The sequence below is a fragment of the Pseudophryne corroboree genome, chromosome 2, assembly GCF_028390025.1.
Source record: "Pseudophryne corroboree isolate aPseCor3 chromosome 2, aPseCor3.hap2, whole genome shotgun sequence".
Taxonomy (NCBI): Eukaryota; Metazoa; Chordata; class Amphibia; order Anura; family Myobatrachidae; genus Pseudophryne; species Pseudophryne corroboree.
In genome coordinates this window covers 233,374,860-233,398,327 of record NC_086445.1, presented here as the reverse complement: position 1 = coordinate 233,398,327, position 23,468 = coordinate 233,374,860, and the positions used below count along the sequence as shown (strand labels likewise).

General features: G+C 44.3%; 1 protein-coding gene across 1 annotated transcript in view; it reads right to left on the bottom strand.

The window, feature by feature from the left end:
* The window catches only part of LOC135011382 (retinol dehydrogenase 7-like), a 56,020-nt gene that overhangs the window by 5,651 nt on the left and 26,901 nt on the right, over positions 1-23,468 (bottom strand). Inside the window, exons 2-4 of the mRNA XM_063952454.1 lie at positions 13,350-13,684; positions 8,527-8,785; positions 6,539-6,705 (exon numbers count right to left, since the gene is read on the bottom strand). Coding sequence (XP_063808524.1) covers positions 6,539-6,705; positions 8,527-8,785; positions 13,350-13,677 — 754 coding nt within the window. The 5' untranslated portion in view covers positions 13,678-13,684. The remainder of the gene's footprint in view (positions 1-6,538; positions 6,706-8,526; positions 8,786-13,349; positions 13,685-23,468) is intronic.

The following is a 23,468-nucleotide window of genomic DNA, read 5'->3' as shown; positions in this document are numbered from 1 at the left end:
AGTATAGGTCGACAGCCAATAGGTCAACCCCATATGGCCAACATGCATTAGGTCGACAGGGTCAAAAGGTTGACATGGTCAAAGGGTTGAAAGGTAGACAGTGCTTAAGGTCGACAGGAACAAAATGTTGACATGGCCAAAAGCTCGACATGACAATGGTCGACACACGTTTTCATGGGGTTTTCATGTTTTTTAAACTTTTGCTTCATTTAACTTTCCATGTAGGCAATGATTGGGAATAGTGGAATAGTAACCTTGCCCGAAGCGTGGCGGGCGAATGAACCTGCGAGGGTACACATTTACATTAATTGTTCTCACATATGATGAAACCCAAAAAACTAAATCAACTTGTGTCAACCTTTTTTGTGTCGACCATTGTCATGTTGATCTTTTGATTATGTCAACCATTTGACCTTGTCAACCACATGGGGATGACCTAATGATGGTCTATCTAGACAGTGTAGATCTTCTATACTACACCCATATTAATCTGGGATAACAGAATGATTGTTTTTCAATGTGGTAGAGGATAAAACTTAGGGGTCAATTCAAATAGCCACAAGGGGGGAGAGTTTCCCTTGTAGTGATGTGGAAAGGCCGCCAATGGCACGGCAACCTGCCCCCCACAAGGCCCAATCTTGCCCGGGACGTGATTTCTGTGCACAGCCCTATGTGACTGCAATAAAAAATCTGCAAGTCCAGAGGTACCATAAGTGCAGCGAATTGAATTGACAGTATATTTAGAAGAAAAACTGCGCTCAACCTAATATGCTGGTATCTTGGCAGATGTTGTGATTTTGTAATTTATGTGTCAACAAAGGTAAAGTGCAGAAGTATCCTTACTTAGGCCCTCATTCAGTAAGAGCTGCAGATTCTGCTGTTAAGCCGAATCCGCTACTCTTTCAATCGCATACTGGGGGCCGCCCATCGCAGGGCAAGGCCGCCCACCAACTGTGACCATGCAGCAAATGCGATCGCGCTGAAATTAGTGTGCGTTCACAAAAACTAAGGAAGCCTCCTGCTGGCGCAGCCCAGCTGCGGCGGCGGAGTCCCATCAACATTCTTTTGTTCGGACCGGCTGCATGTGACAACATGCAGCCGCTCTGAAAACGCCACTGATGCCCCCCCGCTTTTCCAGTGCTCGCAGTACAAGCGGGCCAACCACATTAACTGTACGCACATGTGCAGGATGGGACCTGCGCGCACAGGATTCCCGTTGCTTTAATTGTGGTCGCATCGGTTTGCAATGCAACATGATTCAGACCCTTAGTGTCAGAATGGTGCATACGTATATAAGCACTAGCAGAGCTGACAAAGTTATAGGCATGGAGTACAATAACAGATATGGGGGGTGATGCTGAGATGGACACAGTGACCACCTCCATCTGGTCTGCACATGCTCACTGGCCGCAGTGCGCATGCGTGATTCTTCTCCTTGTGGCTGCATCCTGGGGGAATGCAGCCGTAAGTTGATTGACATCGGCGGCCATCGGAAGGGGGTAAGGCGTCGACATGGCGTTGCGGGGACGTGTCTGCTGAAACAAGGGCATGTCGCAAGCATTTTCGGGGCAGCTCTGTGATGTCACATGCAGCCGTTCCGATAAAAAAATAGTGGAGTACCGCCTGCCAGTGCAGCCAGGCTGCGCAAAGAAGGGTTGAACTTAAATATATGCGTCCACAATTTAATTTAATTTCGGGCGCATCATGAGGTGGCGCCACACATGCTGGGTGGCCTTGCCCTGTGCTCGGCGGCCCCCAGCATGTCAGGAGATGGACGCAGATCTTGCTGCGGATGCAGCAATCTGCATCAATCTCTGAATCACCCGCATGGTGCATGAAGCATGAACGTAAATGCAAAGCAATAATACTGGTGGTAATGGCAATAATAACAATATTGACAGTATTACAGATTTTGCAGTATTGCTGAAATTATACTTGACCGTACATAGGGGGTCATTCCGAGTTATTCGCTCGTTATTTTTTTCTCGCAACGGAGTGATTAGTCGCTAATGCGCATGCGCAATGTCCGCAGTGCGACTGCGCCAAGTAAATTTGCTATGCAGTTAGGAATTTTACTCACGGCATTACAAGGTTTTTTCTTCGTTCTGGTGATCGTAATGTGATTGACAGGAAGTGGGTGTTTCTGGGCGGAAACTGTCCGTTTTATGGGTGTGTGTGAAAAAACGCTACCGTTTCTGGGAAAAACACGGGAGTGGCTGGAGAAACGGAGGAGTGTCTGGGCGAACGCTGGGTGTGTTTGTGACGTCAAACCAGGAACGACAAGCACTGAACTGATCGCAGTGGCAGAGTAAGTCTCGAGCTACTCAGAAACTGCACAGAGAAGTCTTTTCGTAATATTGCGAATCTTTCGTTCGCAATTTTGATAAGCTAAGATTCACTCCCAGTAGGCAACGCAAAAAAGCAGCTTGCGAGCGAACAACTCGGAATGCCCCCATAATGCAGTTTCGGTGCAGTAGTTTCAGTCCATGAATATAGGGAAAGTTTCTGTTCCTTGATGTTAGAGTATTTGGAATATTCCGTTTGGTTTGTGCAAATGTTGGATTGCACCCAGGGCCAGATGAAGGGACACATGGGCATTGTGCTGAAAATGTTTTATGGGCCTATAAGAAAAGGGCAGGAGCTGTGACCAGTAGTGTGTGGGTGTGGTAAATGCCATGTGGGTGTGGCCAGTGCCATGTGGGTGTGTACTCCCACTATATGATCAGACCCACTGTCTCACAAAATACGTAAAAATAGAAAAATTGCAGAATTTTATGGGAAAACTAGAAATACAATTTTAATACTTATGTTTTATGGCCAACATTGTGGCCAGCTAAACGGCTTCTTATCATCATACTGTCATGATGATGGGCCTATTTTTATGTGGAGGCCTGCAGCTGTAGCTCCATCCGCACCATTGTTAATCTGGCCCTGAGTGCAGCGTCCCACTTCTCCAAATATATTTGTCCTCGGGTACCAATGGGTTGCGTGAGCTAGCCAGGTAATAAGGTGAGTGGGTGTAGGCCTGGGTGGGGAGAGTTGTAGCACCGAACTTGTTCTCAGCTGCACTGGTGATGGCCCTCGGGGATTTTTCTTGCAAGACATACCTGAGGCCTGTAACACCTGTGCAACAGGGCTCAGCCTGGGGAGGGGATGTCCCGGGTTTGGCTCTTGTGAAACCTTCCGCCGGGTTTCCCCTTCTTACTACGAGGACTCACTTCCTCCCTCCCACTCTGCAGCTCCACTCTCCTTCTGTCCCTGGGAGCCAAACTTCCTTCTAATTGAATTGACCCATTAAGATGAAGTGAAGGGAGATACTACCAGTTTTCTAAATAATGTAATATCGGTCCAGGTCATAGTTGATATTACAGATAAAATATTTGAAATTGTAATGGTGGCTGTTTTGAGGCACTAGCTCCCCAATCCTTCCGCTTCAAACAACCATGCACTGTCATACACGGGATGCTGTTATGTGACCGGCGGTTGGGAGACCACTGGTCACATTACCGTTGCCAGAATCCAGAACGCTGAATAGCCCGACGGTCGGCATGATGACCATGAGGGACTATTCCCACTCCTGGGTGTCCACAGCAAGCCACCGAGCCCACTTCGTGGTGAGCACAGCGAGCTCGCAAGGGTCTTCATTGCGCTAGCCCTCCCCTGCCGGCCATCTAAAATCCAGGATCCCGGCATCTGTATGGTGACCGGTGGTCTCCCAACTGCCGGTCACCCAAACCCAACCCCCATACACAACAGTGGCAAGTGCGCGTGTAGCACCAGCTCATGATATCTCTGCATAAAATAGGACATCTTTCCCAACATCCCCAGCAGTTGGGGGCGGGGCAAATGGCATAGCAGTCTGGATGTCCCTCAGCATCAGCACTGTCCTGCATTTACAAGACAGGAGGGTATTACTTTCCAGGCAAAATAAGACATTTTCAAGGAAATATACATTTTAGGAAACTGAGCCATATGTTGAACGACTTAAAATTGCTTTATATTACAATGACTTTGTGTGATTATGCCATACTGTATGTATGCAGGGGTGTACCTTCCAGAAGCAGTGGAGGCGCCTGACTCCGGGCTCCAAGCCCTGATGGGGCACCTGCATGTACAGCAGCACCTGTGTGGTTCACAGCAGGATCCAAATGTGACCGCTGCTCTTCCAACAGAGCTCTGCGGAGCACTTGCTGCAGCTGCATAGTTAATTGGCTCTGTCTCAGGAGCCCTGCTAATACCTGCAATAGGAGACAGGAGGGCTTCCGCCTAATACCGCTCAGCCTGCCCTGCAAGCAAGCAATGGTGCACCCGCTGCTGCTGCTGGACTGTGAGATGGGACCCGGCGGTGAACACTTATTCTGCATGCTGCAGATGGCTGAATCTAGTGAGCCTGACCCTGACCCACTGGCCCTTGTCACACAGCGTATCTGGAGCCCTGCCAATTCACTGCAGGCTACGGCCCCTGTAGAATGGCTGAGAGCACTATTTATATATAGTTCTGTAAGTCATGTGCTTCACACACACACACACACACACACACACACACACACACACACACACACACACACACACACACATATTCACACACACCGTATATGTTTTCCCTTATTTTAAGGGGGTACCAAACTCCAATTTGCCGCCAGGCGACTGGGATGAACTTATGCCCCTGTATGTATGATTGCGTCATTATGCAGAAACTGGTGAATGTGTTAGATCCTTATCCTTAACACTGAATTATATAACCCAGTGTTTATCATCTTCAGTCCTTAGGAAACCCTAAAAATATGTTTTGTGCTAGAGCCCTGGTACTGTGTGAGGCATGGCTTAATTATGGGATGTGTGGTCGCTCCCCCTTAGGAAAGAGTAATAAAAAGTATTTGCATTGTGGTGCTGCACGCTAAAATGGTGGGTGCTGTGGGCACCAGAGCCAGGGGTAAATCCAGGGGGCAGAGGAGACCACTGCTGCTGTCTCTGGCCACACTGCAGCTGTCCATACAGTAGCATGTGTTGGGCTGCCGCAGCTGACCTGTAAGGGGGAAAAGGGCATTGGCTGGGCCCCTCCCAACAAGCCGAGGCTTGGGTATTTAGTACTCAACCCCCCCCCTCCCCCCCCCCCCCCCCCACACACACACACACACACACACACACACACACAGAGCAGCCCTGTCCATCCAGGAGCACAGGTGAATTCATTACTCACACATTTTGAAAGAGCCACAGATAATATTAATTACGATTCTGCGAATAGACCCTGAAAACAGTGTGGTTCCAGTGAGCAGGAATACACAAGAATATTGTCAAGATAAATTATATCAACTAGTCCAGGAAATCACAAAGAATGTCTTTTTTTATTAAGACCTGGAATACTGCAGGGGATTTACATAAGCCAAATTTCATAACATGATATTCATAATGACGAGTTACGGTATGTAAAAACTCTTTTCCACTCAACACCACTTACGGTAATATACAGATTGAATTATGAGGCCCACACTGAATTTGGCAAAAAAAGAAGAAGCTCCCTTCAGTTATTTAATATATTCATAAGTAAAGTGTAAGGGAAATGTATCTGTCTTTGTGACTTCATTTAGGCCCATCTAGTTTGCGCAAGGCTGCAGACTACCAGTTGTTAATAAAACTAAGAAAACCCCAGCTCCAGCTGTTACTTGCATTGTGATTGTAATTGAGCATGGCATTTGATTCAGGAAAGAAAAAAGCTTTACCTTTGGGCAAATTAACTACACAATCATAACGGGTGAACCACTTACCTCAGTAGGAGTTGGGTGGAAAGTGGTTCACTCGGCTGTTCAAACAGCCCGACGGATGGTGGCGGCTGGCGATGATGCGCTCATCGCCCGGCCAAACACACTGGCTGAGTTTGAGCTCAAAGTAGCTCAAAACGCCAAAAGTGAGCTACTTTGAGCTCAAAATTGGCTAGTGTGTACTTGCTTTAAGACCAATCAATATGTGGGTAATGTTTAAGTAGCCAGGGACAAGGATTTTTCAAAATGCATGTTCCCACTAGATAAGGTCAGAAGGGGAGTTTTGCTGAGAACCTGTCCACCAACTACTGGATTGTCATCCAAGCCACATATGGTGACACCTGAGAAGTGCAATTATAAGACTTGCTAATACTGTAGGTCAATGTCCAAAAAGTTTCCCACAACTCCATTGTCATCACAGGTCAAAATGTCCATAGCATTACTTCTAAAGGAGATCCGAGCAGGTATTAGTAGGGAGGTTTTTTTTTTAAACCTTAATAGCAAACCTTGGTGGACGTCTCCTATATCTCCTAGACAATATGATCTTTATCAGCACAATACAACAGAGGTTTGTTTGCTGCCTCTCCTAGATTTCTTCTTTACAGAATGTCTATATGTTTCATGCTGCATGGCTTCAACAATGTCAGCTAAAACAGTAGAGGCAACCTAGGAATAATTAAAAGAGGACTTGTCTCTCTAATGTGTCTTTTCTGACAATATTTGCCAATCCTCTTTGTATTGAGTAACTAAACTAAGATTTACTTATAACAACTTACATTGCTCATAGTATTGCTCGCCATAACTTTTCTTCAACTCTGTAGGGAGATTGTCCCACAGATGACTCAAGTTATTTTCATGACGATCAAATGAGAGAGTCATCAATGTTGCAAACGCTCCTGGTTCTATGATAGAGACTTTTACCCCAAAGTCACGCAGTTCTCTCCTGCAGGGGAAAAACATAAACTATGAATGCTAGCTGTATGATACAGTAGCTGATACAGATTCCTATTCTCTGTTGTGCAGCTACTGTAATGCTTTGGGGAATGTTAAGAAGAAAAGTGGATAACAGTGACTGTTTATTTGAAAGGTTTAATATTAATAATTAATCTATTTCTCATCTCAATATAATCGATCCAGTTCAAATTGCAAATTAATTGGCATAGCTTTAAGACCTCAAATACTGCCATGGTATATATTTTGTAATTGCTTAGTTGACTTGAACTGTAAGTTACTGTGTAGTTTGAGATTAGCAGCTGTCACTTAAAAAAATACTTTAATATAATTTGCTAGGCTTGTAGATGAAATGTGCCTACAGTACATGTAGAAAAAGGAACAGGTAATACAGGGTTAATAACAGGTACAGTATGTGAGGATTCCCAGTTACAGCCAGAAAATGCTGGGCATTGTCATGCCCAGCATAACATATAGTATGTATGTGTATGTACTTTGCACACTCAAACTATACTGCAGACACACACACACTTATCCTACACTAGACACAGGTGGTCTTCAGTTTGCCGGCAGCCAGGCTCGCGACGACCAGAATACCGGTGCCAGAATCCCGACTGCCTGCATACCGACAGCTTTTCTCCCTATTGGGGGTCCACGACCACCCTGGAGGGAGAATAGATAGCGTGGGCGCCCGCCCAGCTGTCGGTATGCCGGCGGTCGGGATTCCGGCGCCAGTATGCTGGCCGCTGGGAGCCCGACCGCCGGCATAACATACTACACCCACTACACACATATAGATGGGTCCACGTTTATCTTGTGCTTTAATAGGATTAACTGAGTCTGGGTAGTCGGACTTAATCCCCTGCTGTGATGATTTAGGGGCTAATTCAGGTTGGATCGCAAATTGCGATCCACCCGTAATTTTTGCGGGGGTGCCGCGGGCCCTACTGCGCATGCGTCCGCATTTTCTGTGAGGGGGCCGCAGAAAATGCGGTTGCCTCTGCCTGTCAATAAGGCAGAGATGGTCGCAGGGCGGGAGGGGAGCGGCAGCGCTCCGTTTTCAGGGAAAACCACAAACGGTGGGCTGTGCGGCGTGAACGGAGGGGTGTTGGGGCGTGGTCATGGTGGCTGCGTGACGTCACATGCAGCCGCCGCAACAGGTAAGATGGTGCTGGGACTCCCTGCAGTTAACCTGCACCAGCAGGAGTCAACCTTAGTTTCTGCTGACAAGCAGAAATTGCGGGGCGATCGCAATTTCTGGTTGTAGCAGGGGCAGAGGCGCTGGTCAGCATTCTGGGCAGCCTTGCCCAGCACTGGGCGGCCCCCAGCATGCGTGCAAAAGGATAGCATATTCTGCTGATTAGCAGAATTTGCTATCCTTACTGAATTGGCCCCTTAATCCCCTGCTGTATTGTTCTCTGTATTGTATTGCAGCTGAGAACAAGAGATGAAGGGTTTATGTAAACAAACCATGGTGTGCCTAGGCGCAGCAAAGAAGCCAAGATAACCGTGGATCTATCTGTAAGCCTCTCTAAGGAGGACCAGTATGACTTCCTAGATGCCCTCTAACTGGGGTGGAGACTGGTGATGGCATTTCACAATTTCCAAATATGTAAGTGTGCATACATACAGTAAAGGAAGGCTGGAACACTTAGTCAGTGCTCTTCTCATTAGGGAACAATGTTTAAAGATGATCCTGGCATGAGAAATGTCACTTTCATATTTATAATTTCATAATTTCCTGGAGTATATGGTTTTCTGTGTTATCAGTCCCTAGCAAGTAGCCTTCAGAGTTCCACTTATGGCAACTCACCTTAGGCTGTCTGAGAAGGCCTGCACACCATACTTAGATATGCAATAACCTCCTCCAACCATAGAAAGTCTTCCCATAGAACTGGATACATTTACAATGCGCCCCCGGGCCTTTCGGACAAGATGCAGCAGGTGCAGCGTCACGTTGATCATACCGAGCAAATTCACATTCAGAACTTTGGAGAAATCCTCAACTGTTTGCCACTCATTAGGAGCAAAGCAAAAACCAAAACCAGCATTATTCACCAAGCCCCAGAGCCCTGCAATGCATAAAGTCAGAGTTAGAAAATAATCTCACCAATAAGAAAAGTCAACAAGTCTATTTTAAAGCTACATTTCCTTATAGGGGAACAGAAAAAAATACTCAACTAGTTCCCAAAGAATTTTTTTTGCATAAAGTAGCTTAGTCATTGAAATGATAAGTAGAGGTTATGTCTGTGATATTGTTGAAGTGTTTTCTGGCCACAGAGGCCAATGCAAGCACAAAGGGTTAGCCATCTATTCATTTTGTGGACCTGTGTGCAAGAAAAGTGCTCAACTGCCCCCACCAATATACATCAAGAAGTGAATGGTGGAGAAAAAAATGTTGTATACTGTATGCTCCGCCAACACACCCCTTATCATGTTTGTCCCAACACCCTCCACCTCTCGTGCTCTTGTTGCTGTTGCTACTAGTGTCTTATGCTCTTTGGCTGCTTGGCTACAGATCTGTCCACATACAGTACACCTATTCTCAAATTGCACCAAAATAGCCCATTTGGAGTGTGTGGCTAAGTCCCCAGTACACTAAAAGTTGTTGTTTTTTTATCCTGATGAGGTGTGAAAAAATGCTATAGGAGAAGAAACTAAAATGTGAAACCACAAAACTAGCTATAGTCGTGGCAAGCATTGGTGTAACTAGAACTTTGTGGGCCCCACAATAAAATCTTGAATGCCCCCCCTGCCATTGTCATGAAGACGCCCCCTAGGGGGGCAGGAGAGAGCTGGAAATGAGAGACAAGGAGGGTGTCAGGAGGAGAGAGAAAGAGGGAGGAGAGAGGGTTTCATGAAAAAAAGAGGGAATGAGAGAAGGAGAGAGTGTAGCGAGAGAAAGAGGGTTACAGGGAGAAAGAGAAGGAATGAGAGGGGAGAGAGAGGGTATCAGAGAGAGAAAGGGAGGAGGAGCAAGAGAGAGGGAGGGGTGCGAGCGGGAGTGATAGAGTGTCAGGAAGCAAGGGAGAGGGAAAGGGGGGAGAAAGAGTTTTGGGAAAAGAAAGAGGGAGAGGCAGGAAAAGAGAGGGTATCAATGAGAGAGTATCAGGGCCAGAGAGAGAGAGTGAGAGAGACAGTGTCAGAGAGAGAGAGAGACAGTGTCAGAGAGAGAAAGAGTGACAGGGAGAGAGAAAGACAGTGTCAGAGAGAAAGAGAGCGTCAGGGAAAGAGGAAGAGAAAGTCAGGAAGAGAGTGAGGGACAGAGAGTGTCAGGGAGAGAGAGGGAGGATGAGCGAGCAGGAGAGACACTACAAGGGAGAAAGTGATAGGGAGAGGGGGGAGAGGGAGATATGGAGGAGCGAGCAAGAGACACTACCTAACTACAGCACAGGAGGGGGTGCACAGATGGAGAGATAGATCGTGGACAAGGATGGACGGATGGGGCATGGACAGACAAAGCCCCATACAGGTGCGTAAATGGCCAGATGGACAGGGGGGCCTAGACGGACAGACAGAGCACCATATGGGGGTATAGTTGAATAGATGGACAGACAGATGAGGGTGGACATAGATGATGGACAGGGGTTCATAGACAGACTAACAGAGCACTCTATGGGGCATTGACAGACAGGCAGATGGACTTGGGGGGCATAGATGGATGGGCAGAGCACCATATGGGAGCATAGATGGACAGATGGGTGGGGGGCCAAGACGGACAGACAGAGCACCATATGGGGGCTTAGATGTATAGACAGATGGGGGGCAGGAATAGACATATGGACGTGGAGCATAGACAAATGGACAGAGCACCATATGGGGCATAGACAGACAGATAGATGAACGTGGGAGGCATAGACAGAGGGACAGCGCACCATATGGGGACATAGATGGATATATGGACAGATGGACGTGGGGCGGGCATAGACATAAAGACGGACAGGCAGTAATGGACACATCACCGCATGGGGGCATAAATGGATAGATGGACGTGGGGGGGCATAGACAGGCAGAACACCATATCGGGGCATACTGTAGATGGATAGATGGACGGGGGCCAGGTAGGGCATAGACGGACGGGGAGGGGGTGTAGACGGACGGACAGACAGACAAGGTAGACGGATGGATGGACAGACAGACAGACGAATGGTAGGGAAGAAAGGGGCTCTCCGTCAGTGGGACAGTGTGGCACTGTCCAAGCACAATCTGTCCGTCAGCCGCAAAGCACCGCTGCTAATAAAGATATGTTTCCTGATTCCCCCCAACAAGCTGCGGCTCTGTTCACACATTGAGGGTAGCTCTGCACCCTGCACCCCACCTCCCTCCCAGGAAGTAAACTGTCAGGCCCCGAACCCGGCGCGCGATAGTACTAATTACAAAACAGAAATTCAAAAGGGTGCAGTGGGATTGCTTGCTGGTTCTTCGTGCCAGACAAAAATGTGTGCGTTAGCAGTATCTTAAGTGCGGCATGCAGATGCACTTACTGTACTTGTAGTCGCACCCGCTATGTCTTAGCAGGTAATCGGATTGCAAAACATATGGGAGGGGAAGTCAAGACAGGAGGTAGCATTAATCTATGCAAAATAAAGAGAGAATAGAAGGTGTATTCTGGCAATATTTCGAAGAGGTGAAAACAAGACTGTGTAAAGGACTGAAAACCACTATTTTCAGTGGTTTATTGCAATACATGTGGATCCCCATATTACAAAGGTCTGCAGCAGAGTCATAAACCAGGAGGTCTTCTCATCGGCTCTTTATCTGAAGAGTTGTCCTGGCACTGGAAGGTAAGTATTCATGCATACCAGCAATAAAAAAATGCTGGTGTCCATGCAATAAGGGGCAGGATGTATTGCAATGTATTTGTGATACATGATACATCCCACCCTCAATGTGTGGCCTGAAGATAAAGTGACCTTGATACAAATAAAGCTACATGGGAAATCATGATTTTGTCAGCTATGAGAGAAACATACAGTAGAAACACAGAATTTGACAGCAGATAAGAACCACTTGGCCCATCTAGTCTGTCCCTTTTTTAACCATATTGTTACCTCAAACCCTATTTGCTCCTTATTTCCTTGTAAGCTTTCCTGACATGCAGGGGGACGTCCAGCACAGGGCTAGTCCACTCCGCATGTCAGGCCCTACCCCGCCGCACAAGTACAAAAGCATTGCACAGCGACGATGCTTTTGTACTTGAAGAGTAGCTCCCAGCCAGCGCAGCTCCTGCGTGCTGGCAGGGAACTAGTCGTCGCTGTCCGGATCGCAGCGGCTGCATGTGACATCACGCAGCCGCGGCGGCCCACCCCTCGCATGGTCCGGGCACGCCTGCGTTGCCCGGACCGCGCCCCTAGAACAACGGCCAAACGCCACTGGCCCGCCCCCTCCCACCCAGCAAACGCCTCTGCCTGTCAATTAGGCAGGGGCAATCGCAGGGCTGAGATGACCGTCAGCTGTATGGCATGCACCGGTGCACTGTGGCGCCGTCGCATGCGCAGTTCAGACCAGAGCGGCTGCTGTGCGAAAACGCACAGCAGCGATGAGGTCTGAATTATGCCCTATATATGTTAAGATCCTTTAGTCTTTCCAGGTGCTGTACGTTTTTATGATGTAGGCCATGCACCATTTTAGTTGCCCTTCTTTGTACAGTCTCTAATGTATTAATATCCTTCTGAAGATACGGCCTACAGAACTGAACACAGTAATCTAAATGTGGTCATACCAATGACTTGTACAGTTTCAAAGGGCAGGAGTAGTTACACTAGGATGAAGAATGATGAGCATAGTTTTGGACATATGGAGCTTAGGGTAGCATTGGGACAATCTCTTGGAGATGACAGTGAGGCTGTTGGACACACATGTTAATAGAATGGAAAAGAGGTCATGGGAGCAGAATAAAGTTGAGTATCATCTGCATATAGTGGGTAGTGAAGGCTAAACAAGCATGTGAGTGCACGGAGGAGAGCCCAGAGCATAAACCTGTGGGTGACAGGCATTAGGTTAAGAGGAGGGGAACATGAGTCAGAAGTTGATACTCTAAAAGAGTCTAAAGGGATGATCAGATAAGTAGGAGCCCAATCAGGATAGGACAGAGCTGTGAAGACGAATGGAGTGAAGGGTGTCTCGGAATAGAAGATGGTTAACAGTATTGATAACAGCAAAATGGCCCAGATATACGAGTAGGTATAAAAAAAGTGACCTTTGGCTTAGTCGAGAGTAGATCATTGGTCACATTACTGAGGGTATATGAAGAAAGCCCAATTACAGAGGAGAGTGGGTGGAAATAAAACATAAGGCCATGTCAAGGTCAACATTCCATTTGAGGAGTTTGGAAGTGTTTTGGAAGCGTCTGCCACCGGTGCCCTCAGCAGGGAAGGGGTGATTAAAGTGGACATAGGGTGATAACATGCAATATATTATCTTTAAATCAATAATTTTTAAGCCTCAAGTATTAATATAATGTTCTAAAACAGTTTCACATTAGAGAGGATTAGAGTAGTTCAGACATCTACAACATATAAGCACACAGGAAAATGCAAACTGGCAAAATATTGCATTACACACTTTCACGCTCTACCCTAAAATTCCATAATGATGATAATAAGATAAATGGAAAATAAAACAAAAATAAATCACCTGTATTTCCAACAGCATTTGATACCCACTTGGCAGCAGAGCTCACACTTTCACTGTCAGTAACATCCAGTATTACTGTTTGCAGTCTGCTGGAGGTCTCCTTTTTCAGGTTCCCAGCTCCTCTCTCTGTCAGACAGGCAGCCAGAACCCTCATTCCACGTCTGTCCAGCTGCTTCGCCAGCAGATTCCCGAATCCAGTGTCACATCCGGTGATGAAGACATATTTATCTGAGAGATTCTCCAGTATCTGACTCTGCCTGTACCATCTGTACAGGAGGATGAGGACCAACACCACCAGCACAGGGAGCCACATGACGAAGCATGACATCTTTGTTCTGTAACATTAGTTTTTTTCATTAACTGTGTTTAATTCAATAAAAGATAAAATGGGACATCAGTAATCTCAGCATTCTGCAAGGAACATTAAGACTCCGTATTGGTAATCACATAGTAGTGAAGCAAGAAAAAAAAGAAAGGAAAATTTACTAAGGTGGGAGATTTTCAGAATTAATTATGTGAATGAATTATTATCTTCTGGAAGCAGCTAGATAAATGTTTAGTAGAATCTGATTGGTTGCTATGAGCAACATCACCAGTTCTAAAAAATTTGGCCCAATATATTGACTACTAAAGCTGAGCTACTATAGTTGAAACTTAATATTTAATTGTATGTATGAAAATGAGACCACATGATGATTACCCATCGCTATAAAATGTAAATGTCAAAAACATAACAGTACAGTAGTTATTTTGTTGTGTTATTCTATGTATATTACTATTTGCTGTATGCTAACAGAGTTTTGATGTTCGTATATATATATATATATATATATATATATATAGATGTACCATGACCATTTCTTTCCCTCCCCCCCCCCCCCCTTTTTTTTTGGTTACGTTGTTTGTTTTACTTTATATTCTGTTTATGTTGTATATGTTTTGTGATGAATAACTATTGTGACATTTCAATCAAAATCTTATTTAAAAAAAAATCAAAACAAAAAGATATAACGAAAACAGAAATTCAGTGTTACATAGTCACAAAGGTCATAAATTAATAACAGAAATGTCCAGTCTAGATTCAAAAAAGATCATGATGGAGGTTATAATTTAGTAAATCGACCGCCGGGATCCTATCTGCTTCCCATATTTTATATACATATATAAGTATACAGATCTGAGGACGCTAATTTACAGTACTGTTCATCACATTAAAACACATTAACTGACATAAAAATAACTGTAATAAAAATCTATTTGTGTTTTTATTTTAAACATAAATATGTACAATAAAATACATATGGCATCTGTACAATTTCACAGAGGTATAATTCAGGGTTTTGTCCGGTTTACATTTAGTTTTCAAAGTATTTCTTTGTCAGCATAAATCCAACATACAGCATAGATGAAAGCAGAATGGCTGGAATATCCAACGCGTTTCATCCGTTATTGGACTTCCTCAGGGGCACAGAATCAGATGCCCAATAAATTAAAGGAATCCTGAAGAAACATATACACCACTGTATATATTGATTAGAGTAGGTATAAAACCAGGTTAATAATAACAGGTACCAACCTAACAATGTTCCATGTTTAAAGTAAGTCCAAAAATAATGTCTCAGACTATGGTCTACAGGTTGACCGGTCCTAAGTAGACAAGTGTTTAACCCTGAATCTACAGATGGATCATATACAACTTCCTACATTAGCAGTGGAACAGGTAAATTGCAATAGGGTTGGTGTGATCCTCTCAGAGTTCAAGGTAATAATCAAAGAGAGAAAAAATCAAAACCAACAGATATAACGAAAACAGAAATTCAAAGTTACATAGTCACAAAGGTCATAAATTAATAACAAAAATGTCCAGTCTAAATTCAAAAAAGACCATGATGGAGGATATCATTTAGTAAATCGACCGCCGGGATCCTAACTGCTTCCCATATTTTATATATATATATATATATATATATATATATAGAGACACATACAAATAAATATATATATATATATATATATATATATGTACAGTATGTGTGTGTGTGTGTATATATATATATATATATATATATATATATTAGAGATGTGCGGCGGGCACTTTTCGTGTTTTCGTTCTGGTTCCATGCTCGTGTTTTGGATCTGGATTGGTTTTGCCAAAACCACACTTTCGTGTTTTGGTTTTGGTTTTGGATCTGGTTGATTTTGATCCTACGCTATTATTAACCTCAACAACATTCATTTCTGCAGTGGAATACACTGGTATTAACGGAGTAACATCAAGTTGTAGAGCTGGATCTTGATCTGAGGCACCAACAGGCTAAAGCTTTGGCTATTCCCAGGATGCCTTGCACTGCCTCCTCTATATCCACGCCTCTAGGCACTGGAGCTCAGTTTGTAAGTTGGTGCCTGCACTGCAGGCAGCTAACAGGGAGGGCTGCGCTAGGCAGCCCTGAAAAGAGCTTTTTGGACAAGAAAGAAGACTTCAAGGGCTGCAGCACAGGCACTAGTTGCTATATGTCATACTGACATATAGTGCTGCGGCTCCCTCACCTCCCCCAGCGGTGCTGCATTCTCCCGCACCCTGGTTGCCTGGTACTTACAGTGAAGGCGCTCCGGTCCCTTCAGGCACACATACCGCCACTGCTCTCCTGGATCACGTGGCCGCATCATCGGGAGGACGTAAGGGGTTTCCCAGGCGGGACTCGCCGAAATCGCGATCCGTGGACACTGTGGCCGTGTGACCCCACTATATCCACCAGGTCAAGGGGCACAGGTTGGATTTAATAAAATCCGTTTAGTATAGGCCCCGCAGTACCTGGTGGTGAAGTCCAGCAGAGGGGATAAGGTTCTGACCTGTAGCCCCTCCCCCAGACCCAGGCGCCATCTACAGCAGATATTCCCACCCTGGATCTGCATCTCTCTCTCTCCCTCACTCCCTGCCAGCGTTTGGGCGCCATTACACAGAGCTGCGCTGATCCTGGGACTGCTGGGCACTGTCTCCACTGTAAAGCCGCCTGCCTCATCAGCGCTGTGCATTTACAGGACACTTAAGTATTCTACATGTGATTTAGACAGTGTTAGTTAAGAAAAAGTGCATAACTACAGGGATATTTAGTACAAGTATCCTGTGATATACATCCAGTATTTACTGTGCATTGTTATATCTGTATACATACAAAGCTTTACTTAGTATACTATTGCTAGTTTAGTGCAGTTTTATTGTTGATTGTAATAATTTCTGCATTGTACATGTGACTGTGTGTGCCAATAGCTGCTGTGTGGTTCCTATTCCATGTATCTCATACATATTGCTATCCCTATATTCTGTACCCTGAGGGGGGTCTAAGTGCGTCAGGGTCCTATATATACTGTATAGTGTTTCACAGGATATAATACATTGGTATTTTTCTCTGTGTATTTCAGTCACCATATACCACTTAAATCCTCTATTTGTGTTCTGCATCTGCAGTCACATGCCATAGGGGGTTTTTGTCTGGTACTTTGTCTGGCTATATTGTACGCCCTAAGGCTACGTTTCCAAATAGTGTCTGCTACACAGGGCGGTAGATCCGTGGCTGATTCTGCGTCATACAGTACTGACGCCACGGATGCACCTGAGGAAAATATTCCAGCTGAGGGTCCTGGTACCGGGGGTCCAGTACCCCTCAGTCAGCCTGCAGCAGCGGTGGCACAACAAGACCCACCTTGGGCTGCTTTTTCTAATCTGCTGGCTATGCTAGTAATGAGACTTACGCCCCCTGTGGGACCTCCTGTGCCATTGCAGCCACATATTGTCCCTGCAGTTAATCCGCCATAGGCAGATACTCTGTTAACTCAGTTACAGCAATTAAATCAGTCTTTAGTTAAACAAAACTCTAACCCTTGCCCTGCTAGGACCAAAGGGTCATCTAAGTGGGCCATTACTTCCTCACAATCCACGCATGTTTCGGAGCACATTATGCAAAGAAAAGAGGTGCAAGATGGAATTGTCCTTGGGCCCTCCCACCCACTATTATGTTGTATAAACAGCACACTTTAACAAACCAATCATTTCAGCGACAGGGACTGCCACACCTGTGGCTGAAATGACTAGTTTGTTTGGGCCCCCACAAAAAAAGAAGCAATTGATCTCTCCCTGCACAAACTGGCTCTATAGAAGCAAGATGTCATCATCATCCTTCGATTCCTCACCCCCATCAGTATGTACATCCTCTTCTTCACAGACTATTAATTTATCCCCGCTGGAATCCACCATTACAGATCCCTCTGTACTTCTTGGAGGCAATTACTGGTAAAGGTCTTCCTCGTGGAATTGTAATTCATTTTGATGAACATCATCTTTTCCACATTTTGGGGAAGTAACCGCCAACGCCGATTGCTGACAAGGTTCACAGTGAAAGGTGAGGCAAATTAAATAAAACAAAGCCAGTTTGTGCAAGGGCCTCCAAATTGCCTTTTTTTTCCTGCCAGTATTGAAACTGACTGTCTGACATGTCTATTTGGATGCTATCACTGAAATAGTCATCAACCATTCTTTCAATGTTGACAGTATCATATGCAGTGACAGTAGACATGACAGCAATTGTAGGCAGATTTTTTTAGTCTGGACCAGATGTCAAAACCTGTTCCTGACTGATCTGTGAGTCTCTTCAGAAAATTTAGTTTTTCCTTGCAGCCGCAGTATTAGTAGTCTCCAATAGAAATATATTTTTTGCTTTGGATCACACACATATATCTAGCAGTAGTATACGGCAGCCACAGTACTGGTAGTCAGAGTGACGCACCAATAGATATATATGTTTTTGCTTTGGATCACACACAGATTCTGTATATAGCAGTGGTGTAGGGCAGTACTGGTAGACGTTACTGAGTGACGCACCAATAAAAATATATTTTTTGCTATGGATCACACACAAATGTATAGCAGTAGTGTACGGCAGTACACTGAGTGACACACCAATAGAAATATAATTTTTGCTTTGGATCACACACAGATATATAGCAGTAGTGTATTGCAGCCGCAGTACTAGTAGTCAGAGTGATGCACCAATAGAAATATATTTTTGCTTTGGATCACACAGCCATATAGCAGTAGTGTACTGCAGCTGCAGTACTAGTAGTCAGAGTGATGCACCAATAGGAATATCATTTTTGCTCTGAATCACACACACAGGATATATAGCAGTAGTGTATGGCAGTACACAGCCCCTTATAGACAGAGAACACCTGGTCCTATACACAGTGACAGCACACCCAAGCACCCAACTGAACTCTCCTGCAAAACAACCCCTCTGCTCTCTCCTGCCCCTCTTTGCTTTCTCATTGCTTGCTCCTTCCCTAACAGCACAGAAGGAACACGTCCATACCAGAGCCGGATTAAGACCATGGGGGGGGGGGGGGCACTTAAGACAATGGGGCCCCTAATAAAGAGAAGGCAGATGTGTATATATATATATATATATATATGTGTATATATATGTATATACTGTATGTATATATATATATATATATATATATATATAAACAAACAAACAGGAACAAACGAGGCGGCTCTCAAAGACTTAGAAAATGCATCAAACGTGTATTAGTGCTATCAAGTACTAAGTACTTTTATGATTGTCATTAGCACTAGGCACTTTTATATCTTTCACCATGATGACAAGCTTATTTTATTATTATAGTATGCACTTTATATCTGTAATGTATTTCATGTTACAGTCTTGCCTATAGACACTCAGGTTTATACATGTCATGTCTGGTTTGTTGTAGCGTCTCCATGGCCACACAGGAGGGAGCCGCGACGTCACTTCCGGTTCCGCTGGTGCGAGCGGTGACGCCGGACGGGATGCCCGAATGGCGTGGCCAGGGGAGAACGAGCGTGGGGAATCTTACAAGGGGGGTAAGTTTATTGCTATATAAGTCTGTTTTTTTCACTTGTGCAGTTATCCTGACGAAGGGGAGGTGGTCCCCGAAACGTTGATAGCACTAATACACGTTTGATGCATTTTCTAAGTCTTTGAGTGCCGCCTCGTTTGTTCCTGTTCGTGTACTGGGGTGACCCCCCGGGGGAAGGCACCTGAGCAAGTTGGTCCTGTGGGACTTCTGGAGTGCCGGAGTTGAGTGGTTGTTATTTATATATATATATATATATATATATATATATATATATGCAGCAGCAGCTTACTAAGACTTGCCTCCCCAAGCAGCAGCGGCCTCCTGCCCTGCACTCCCGTCCCTACTGCAGCAGCGGCCACACAGACAGGACAGCTGAGCTGTGTGACTTCTCAGCTGTCCAATAATGTATGAATGAAGCATCCTGCCGCTCAGTCACTGGCTGGGCACGCAGGCTGCTTCATTCATATATTATTGGACAGCTGAGCTCAGCTGTCCTGTCTGTGCGGCCACCGCTGCAGTGAGGACGGGAGCCGGGAAGCACAGCACCGCAGATCGGATCGGAAGAGAGATCCGATCTGTGGTGTGGCAGGGAATCCTTTTGGAAAGGGGAGCACGGGGTATGTACCCCCCGGGCCCCTTCCTTAATCCAGCTCTGGTCCTTACTGTGCATTCTCGAAGTCTGGACTATATATAGAATCCAAAACCCGCAAGATCTGACAGCGAGATGATGATGTTTTGCCTTGTTTTTCGGATCCGAGTCAGGTGCGAAAACCAAGCCTATCTCGGATCCGGGATTGGATCCCCAAGTTTGTGCAGGTTCGGTTCTCAGAGAACCGAACTGGCTTATCCCTAGTAAAAATATGCACACATTGGCACAGATAGGAAAAAACACACACGCATTGGCACTGATAGAAAAATAATAAAGCACATACTGTAGGCCTCAACAGGAAAATAATACAGCACATACTGTAGGCCACAGCTGGAGCATAGTACAGCACATAGGCCACTGCAAGAACATTATACAGCACATAGGCCACTGCAGGAACATAATACAGCACAAAAGCCACTGCAAGAAAGTGATATAGCACATAGGTTCCCGCAGGAATATATTACAGCACACAGGCACCCGCAGGAACATAACACAGCAAATAGGCCACCGCAGGAAATGAATACAGCACATAGGCCCCAACAGGAAAATAATACAGCACATAGGCCACCACAATTAAAAATAATAAAACACATTGACGCTGATAGGAAAAAAAACTACATAAATGACCCCTCTATACCCTCTATACTGTGCACTAAACTATTGACCTATTTATACCCTACACTACTTACTGTCCCCTTCAGTGGCAAACGCAGGATTTCCAGAGAGGGGTTTCCAAATGTAGTCCACAATCTCCCACTCTGCATAACATTAAAGTAAATGCAGGAGACTGGGGGAGCTGTAGAAGAACCTAGCAACGTCCCTGGACATTAATGTACACATTAGTCTTTTTATACACTGGATACTGTATGGAATACAGTATTAATATTTAAAACTTTAGATGGTCTATAGTATGGGCTGTATCAAACATTTAAATTATATAAAGAATTGGTCAGGAAAAGATTAAACAAACTATAAAAGGTTAAACAAACTATAAATAAAGTACACAACTATAGTAGAACCAATACTGCACTTTCTAAGCACACATTCTCCCACCACATGGTAAGCTCCTGTCTCTTCTTCCTGGTAGCTACTCTCTGGTCCAGAGCACGGGGTGAGGACCCAGATCCTCACATAGAGCAAACTTGGTAAAAGAAGTTTCTACCACTGGGCGTGTGCAGTAGCCCCGCTCTGTTCCATAACCTGCATGATGTGGCAGCAGCTCTAGTAATCGTATTATATACTATTGCTATTATTGTCATATTTTGAGAAACATGCAGAGAGGGAGAGGGGTTTCCAGGCAACCAGAAACCCCCCCCCCCCCTGCGTTTGCCTATGCCCTTTGTATCCTACAATACATTACAGACCCCTCGATACCATACACTACATCACTGACTCCATTGTAGGGCACATTTAAAATACATATATATTTATCCCCTTTCCAGAAAAAATAATAAAATGAATAGAGATAAGTTGGACTATGAGAAAGGGGAGGTACATACGTACAACAGAAAGAAGTCAAATGAAATGTATTCTAATAGACCGTATACAGAAGAAGGAGATATGAGAAGGGAAATTAGTAATTTCCAACATAGGTCCCGTAACCAAAAAGGATCTTGGACCTCAGTAAGATCTAGGGAACCCAGAGGATATAGAATTCATGATGAGAGAAATAATTTGGTGGTCTATAGAGAATCAAGGAGATATAGAAATCAGGAGGGTGAGAGATATGAATCCCCTAGATTAAGAAATAGATATGAGATATTATCAACACAAAACAAACTGAAGTCTCCTGCCGCAAACCCCAGGTGGAATAGAAAAGAATCTGAAAGGGAGGAGTGGTTGGATAAGGGGGGTAGAAATAGACAGGTATCCCATAATCATGATGAGGATAATTTTTTGGAGGAAAGCCACAGATTTCAAAATCGACCATACAGAAAACAAGAAAAAATAGGGTGGTCAGTCAAAAGGCCAAGAGAACAAGAATTAGAGGAAAAAGAGGTGGAAATAGGAAGTCAAACAAAAAGTATGAAACTAAAGTAAAGGGAAAAGGGGTGTTGAACTTGTCTTCAAAAGAACTTACTAATGATCAATTAAAATTGCAGGAGAAAGGACTAAATTTTGCACCGGCCCAAAGGCCTAATCTATTTGAGTTGTTCCTTGATCTCAACCGCTATGTTAGAACCTTAAGTAGAAAACGATATTTTGCTTTAAAAAATATGAAAAATAAAAATAATGAGGGTTACCCTATTATATTAGATCAAGATGACAATGAAGCTTTGAGAATGTTAGAATCACTGGCGGCCGAGTCAACGAACAATTCAAAGGATGGGGATTTGATTAAATTATTTGACATATAAGGGGGTTCAGATAAAGAGGTTAAGTTTAAAAATAAGTCAGAGTTTTATCCGCTCAATTATAGAGGTCCGTATATTGAGAGCTTCTATAGATCAACATTGGAACAATTTAGAGAGTTATGTAAAAAATCTGACCAACAACCATTAAAAGATAATTTGAGTCCCCAGGAAAGAATAGCATTGAAAACCCTGAGGAGTGATTCCACGCTGACTATTAAACAAGCTGACAAGGGCGGTGGGATTGTGGTAATGGATACAGTAATGTATCTTAAGGAAGCTGACAGGCAGCTTAATGATGCCTGCCAGTATTCCAAAATGGTCCACAATCCCACCGCCTTATTTCAGAGGGAACTAAAAAATCTATTAAGTAAAGCACTGGATTTGGGCGCTATATCCAGAGAAACACAGTGTTTTTTATTTTGTGAGAATCCTGTTATTCCGACGTATTATTGTTTGCCTAAAGTGCATAAAACACTTATCAACCCACCGGGGAGGCCCATTATCGCAGGAGTGGACTCATTGACGAGTAATTTATCTTATTTTGTAGATAGTTTTTTACAGGGTTATGTTAAAGAATTAAAGTCACACATTAAGGATACTACACATTTTTTTGAATCTTATTAAAACCATTAAATGGCAACCTAATTATTGTTTCATCACATGTGATGCAGAATCATTGTATTCGAATATAGAGCATCATTTGGGAATTGAAGCTGTGGACTTTTATCTCCTCAATGATCCCAATATAACAAAAGAACTTAGGTGGCTAATTATAGAGGGTATTAGATTTATATTAAAACATAATTATTTTATTTTTAACAAACAATACTATTTACAGATCAAGGGAACGGCCTTGGGGACCCGGTTCGCCCCGAGTTTTGCCAACCTCTTTATGGGTAGGTTTGAGGAGCAACATATTTGGGGTGGGTGGCGGACTCGGGGCGGACCTGGTCCTCTATGGCCGTTTCATTGACGATTTATTTTTCATTTGGGAGGGGAGTATTGAATAAGCTGAGATATTTATTAATAGTCTAAATCACAATCAATATGGATTAAAATTCACGGGTTGTTGTCACTCTACACAAGTAACTTTTCTGGATATAGCATTACAAATAGAAGATAATCAAATAACAACTAAAACTTTTGTGAAGGAGGTAGATCAAAATCGGTATCTACATTATAAGAGTAGCCATCTGCAAAGATGGAAAGATAATATACCTAAGG